Below are 5,833 nucleotides of genomic sequence, written 5' to 3'. Positions count from 1 at the left end.
TGCAGCCTTAGGATTGTATATAAAACGTAAAATACACTACTTAAAATGGAAATAAGTTGTAAATTTATGGAAAAATTTTGCATCAACCGATGTAATAAATGATCAATTAATGCAACTTATTTCCATTTTTAGCTCCTTATATACAGCCCTTAGGGCTGCATATAGCTTTTGCCTAATAAATAATAAATAATAAAAAGGATTTATCATCGTACTATGATTATGAGTCAAAGATCAAAAATTAAAAGCAGCAGCTTTCAAGTCATTGAATTTTTCAGGGAGGGAAAAATTGGAAGGGGAGGAGGGGGGGATTTTATTGATGAAATAATTGGAAATGGTTGAACAAAAGTAACAAAATAAAAAAAAAAAATATCAAAATAAACATTCATTTGATTCATATTCATCCTTCTATTCACTAACCCATTAAATTACCCACCAGACATCCAATCTCCGTCATCGTCGCTTCGAAATCGTATTTTTTTTTGTATATATCATTAACATATATACATGTACAGAATCCCTCTTTCCTACCGGCTACCGGCCAGCCACCTCTATTCTGTCTCCTCTCTTCTTTGCGACTGCACTAACCAAGGTATACACACATCCATCAAACAGAGATTTTAGGCGAGGGTCGGAGTTTTACAAGAATGATGCTGGCTAAGTGAAAATGAAAAGAAAAGTAGCTCCCTCCAAAAAATAATTTTTTGAAATAAAGGCAATATGGGCAGATGAAGGTGGAACCAGAGAGCACGGTGGACAATGAATGAATAAATTTATAAGGTGCAAAAGAGCGAGGAAAAGGGAGGAGGCGGTTCTAAGCTATCTCTCCTGGTTCTTCTGGCATTGGTTCCTAATTTGGGATTATTGTGCAGCTCGGGTTTTTATGTCACAGGTGAACTAGCAGTAATCCTCACATGTTGGATGGGCAAAAGATTGAATTTGTATGTGGAAGGAGTTTGACCAATAAGTGGTGGACGGAGGGAATTGGGTTGGATCGCTAGGGTTCATTGCAGCAACAAGAGATTTTCTGAGTAAACTTACAGAGATAAAAGTAGTTGTGTGTGTGTTAAAAACTATAGTGTTTCACCGAAGCTTCCAACACTTCACTTGTTGGGTTTACAATCTCCTTCACCCGACTACCATTCTTGTAAATCTTGAATGTCGGTACGATTCTCACATTTTCAGCGTTAGCTACATCTGCGCTCTCCTCAACATTGACCTTTAGTTATAAGAAACAAAATAATATAGCATGAGAGATTTTTCAACATTGTTCTGTTTTCAGACAAGGTAAGGGACCAAAGAAGCCATCATCTGAAGACAAGAATCAGGGAAAACAAATGTGAACGACTACTGACCTTGAGGAAATTGATGGAAGGGTATCGACCACACAGCGTATCCAAGAAAGAGGATATGCGCTTACATTGTGGGTTTGAGGAAATTTCAAAATGAACTACAGAGACACCTACAGCCCAAAAGTTCAATGTTAGATCAAATCAAAAATTGTACAACATAGAATATCATTTTTATATAGGAAATTTAACATTAAACAACACCTGGCGAAGATATCGTAGCTCTAAATTGCTCAAGGCCTGTAATTTCTTCTACATCACCACCAAATTTCATGTTGAAAACCTCCTCACCACGCGATTTCTTCAATGCAACTTGAGTATGGAATAAAGATTCAGCAACTTCATTATCATGCGGTAGTTGTTTCCTCAAAACTTCATAATCTCTAACAGCTTCACCCCATTGTTCAAGCTACAATCAACAGCAAACAAAAGGTTCAAACATGCATAATTTTTATTTGGCACGTTATAGAAGGAAACCCCAAGTTTAGAGCGTTTTCCCACAATAACCCCGTAACTATTTAGATTTTCCAATAATTCTGAACCGCTTAATTTCTCCCAACCCAACCTCATTTGTCAATTCGTTATATTTCAGCTAACAAAAAAACATTATCAGTTAATTCGAGTGAGATTTCAGCAGTTCCAAGGTTATTTAGAGATTTTTCAACAATTCAAGATTAATTGGGAAAACAGCCTATGGAATTGGAGGGAATGGGGAGGAACATAAAGGAAAAGAAAAGAGTAATTTTCCCTGGTTTGGATATAACTTTAGAGAAGGGAAGAATTGAATGGAATTAGACGGATTCAATCTCTTTTCCCTCTTAATAAACCATATCCGTCCATTGTTGTAAAGATTTGGAAGGAAATAAAAGTTTAATCTTAACTTCCTCGCACTTAGTTTCCTCTCTTATCCTCCCCTACCTATCCCTCCATGATGGCTATCCAAACAAAGTAAGGGTTACCTTACAGATTGACTTACTCTTTCCCCATTTTAAGGAAAAAACTAGAAGAGTGAGAAAGATTAGAGGCCTTATACCTTGCTGTTTGAAGCAGCCCTTCGAAGAAGGGCCTTTGTATAATTTGGGTGGATGCGAAGAGCAAAGTTACAATCTTCAATAGACTTCTCCCACATACCAAGCTTGAACCAACAGGCAGCTCTATTGCAATAAAGAACTGAGTTGGAAGGATCAAGCTTCAAGCCTTCTCCATAAGCTGAACAAGCTTCTGTATACCTTTCAGACTTAAAGAGATCATTTCCACGTGCACGAGCTCTAGCCACTAGCCTCACATTGTTTAGCAGTTTTGCAACTTCAAAGTTCCTAGGATCAGTCTTCCCAGCCTTCTCAGCACAAGTAACTGCATTCTCAAACCTGCAAGATATCCATCATCTTTTCTCACTTCCCCAACAAAACTTCTAAATCTTTCGCTCCTGATAATTAAGACTTCCTCTACTCACCTTCCAAGTGCCATCTCGATCTGGGCCCGAACATAAAAGAGGTAAGCCTCAGAAAGCATCCCAAAAAACTTACTCTGTGAACAGCAGTTCGGAGATGGTTCAACTTTCGGTATATTTGATAGGATGCTATCTATATCATCAAGTTGCTGGAGCTTTAAAAGGGATTCTGCTCTACAAGAGAAAAGCTGGACATTCATCGAATCACTTAGCTTGAGTCCCAAATAGCATATCATGAGCTTTTCCATAGACATAAAGTATATCATATTCCAGTAACCTACAGTACAGCCAGAGAAAAAAAAAACAAAAGAAGTTCACCTGAGGAGAATAATCAGCTCCAGCAGCAATTGCAGCATCTGCTTCTCGCAATGTGCTTTTCCAGTCACCGATTTTCCGGAAATCAGAACATTTACTTAGATGCTTCTCCACTGCTTGTAACTTGTGGAGTTCTGTTGCCTCAGGCTGCTGTCCTGCATAGAATAGGTGATTTCTAGCAACTTCTACCTGTCCTAACCTAAAACCAGCCAAAGACAAAAACTAAATGAATAACCATATAATAGTAAGCAAATTATTAGGGTCGGTACACAAGGTGGAAGATAGCAACTTCCATATCACATTGTAGAGGCATAGCAACATAGAAGTAACAAGAAAACGAAATGGTAAACAACTGTTTGATATTAAATTCAATTGCGGCAACCGCAATCAACAACACAAAAAAAGTCCCAGAAGCGATTCCATGACATCATTTTTATCAACTGCCACCATCAGAATTGATTTCAATTTCTCAAAGCAAGATAATTATTATGTAATGTGTGAACAATAAACATGTGTCCCTAAAAGTTGGACCTTTCTTTCTAATATAGAATCGTTGAAAGGAATTTCGGGAACATGCTCCACAGCAAATCATCAGGTGACAAGCTACCCAACCAAGTTCATTAAGCATCATAATTAAAACATAAAAAAATCAAGGCAGCCTAACTTAAACATGGACAACGACAACTCAAGATCGATGCGGAAAGAAATAACCTCAACGGGCCAGACAATTCGTGGAATCCACATCGATATGTGGCCCAAGCAAATGAAATTAGAAAATCACAAGTGTTAAAATCACTCACTAATGGCTGTTAAATCATAACATTATTGAAGTATATGGCAACTCAGCAATGTCCAAGGCAACACCATCTATACACTTAATCAATCACATTGTCCACCACATAATGCTGAAAACGAAATAATGAGCATGACAACATAGTCAACACTGTCCACCACATAAACCAAATTTACAGCTAATGAATCAAAATTAAACCAGAAAAATTAATCCAATTGGCAAAAACTGAGATCTGATAAGAATGAATCAACAATTCCATGATGATCAATGAAATGAATGGAATGGAATAAAGAAGGAATAGTGACCTAATGAGCAAAGAGGCTAATCTGAGGTGAGCCCTTCCATAAGCAGGATCCAAACTGACAGCATCCTCAGAATTCCTGACGGCCTCAGCAAGGCGACCTAAACCGGTCAATGCAGCGGCCCGGTTACTCCGGTAAGCAGGATTATTCGGCGAAAGCTCGACTGCTCGGTCATATAAAGTCAATGCCTCAGCAAAATGACCCTTCTTATACTGCTCATTCCCTAACCTCTTTACCTCCTCTGGATCCGATATCCCCATCACCTTCTTCTTCATCATCATCGGATCCTGCAATTCTCCTGACCGCTGGGAAGGGGCAGGGGAAGGGGCAGTGCCAGCTACACTACCACCTGACCGCATTATACTCCCATGTCCATAATTCCCTCTCCCTAACCCCAACACATCTGACCTTGACACAGTCCGGGCAGCTCCCATTCCCATGCCCGTCTTCAATGTCCTGCCCGCCGGGCAGATATTTCCCGTCGGAAGAACATTCAACGGCGGCGAGTTCACCGTGGATCCACCACCTCCTGAGTATATAAGCGGGTGGGACCCGCTTGACCCGCATGAGTCGGACCGGGTATGACCCGGTTTGGTTGTTCTTGGGGTTGACTCTGTTGAACCGGAGAGTTCGCCGGAGTGGGTTTTTGGAACCGGGTTTGGGTTTGTACGACCCGAATATGACCCGGATGAGCTGGAAGAGCTGCTTGTTGTTGTGGTAGTAGTGGTGGTTGTAGTGGTAGTAGTTAGAGAACTCGGAGTGGGTGCACTCGTCCGAGTTCGTAAAGGAGAAACCGGTGAACCCAGATCGAGTTCTCGGAAATCGGGCTTGTTGTTGCTGGTAAATGAAAGAGATGAGTCTTTGAGTCGATCTGAAAGGGTATCTATACCTAGCTCTGAAATGGGTTTACCATTATTCGCCATCTTTTTTTCTGGGAAAATCTTGATAACAAAAGAAACAGAGTTTAAATTTCTGAAAAATCTTGAACAATGTGAGTGAGTGAGGAGAGAGAAAGAGAGAGAGTTAAGTGAGAAGATGGAGAAGTGGGTAAGAAGAAGAAGACATGAAAGAAGGTTTTAGAGAGAGAAGAAAAAAAAAGATGGGGATCTCGTGAAATAAAAAGAAGAAAGCAAAGAATGTGAGTGTTATTAAACTAAGGAAGTAAAAAAAAAAAAGGTTGTGGGTTGAGGTTTGGAATCGAGGTTTAGTTGTTGTAGTAGTTGTTGTTGTTGTTGTTGTGTTGCAGGGTAGAGGTAGTGAGAGAAAGAGGAGGAGAATTGGAGGAGAGATAATGGGTTGGGGAACCGGGGAAGGGAAGAGAAGAAAGGAGAGAAATGGAGGAGCATTTATTTCACACTTTTATTTTTTTTATTTTCTCTCTCCTCTTCTTTTCTCTATCTCCATCTTCTCCGCCTTTGCCTTCACCCATGCCCCACCAAAAAAAAAAAAATTAGTTCTCTTTTTTTTTTTTTTAATGTTCGGCAAATTTACACAAAATATAAAAAATACCCTCGCTAGTAATCTAATTTTGCTCCAGGGGTAATATATGCGTACGGCCTTTCGGGGAGTATTCTGGTTCTCGTGTTCGAATACTTGTAGTACCAATTCTACCTCAGTTTTTTTTCTT

General features: G+C 39.6%; 1 protein-coding gene across 1 annotated transcript; it reads right to left on the bottom strand.

Moving 5' to 3' along the window:
- Positions 1-284: 284 nt before the first annotated feature.
- LOC104891440 (TPR repeat-containing thioredoxin TTL1) lies at positions 285-5,631 on the bottom strand. The gene is made up of 7 exons (XM_010677136.4): positions 4,210-5,631; positions 3,115-3,310; positions 2,800-2,984; positions 2,380-2,713; positions 1,551-1,755; positions 1,353-1,459; positions 285-1,216 (listed from the first exon to the last, which is right to left on the bottom strand). Exons 1-7 carry the CDS (start codon positions 5,127-5,129, stop codon positions 1,064-1,066), a joined length of 2,100 nt encoding a protein of 699 aa, XP_010675438.1. The 5' UTR covers positions 5,130-5,631; the 3' UTR covers positions 285-1,063.
- Between the last annotated feature and the right edge of the window lie 202 nt (positions 5,632-5,833).

The sequence above is a fragment of the Beta vulgaris genome, chromosome 4, assembly GCF_026745355.1.
Source record: "Beta vulgaris subsp. vulgaris cultivar EL10 chromosome 4, EL10.2, whole genome shotgun sequence".
NCBI classification, from domain to species: domain Eukaryota; kingdom Viridiplantae; phylum Streptophyta; class Magnoliopsida; order Caryophyllales; family Amaranthaceae; genus Beta; species Beta vulgaris.
This window is presented reverse-complemented; position numbering and strand designations above follow the sequence as displayed.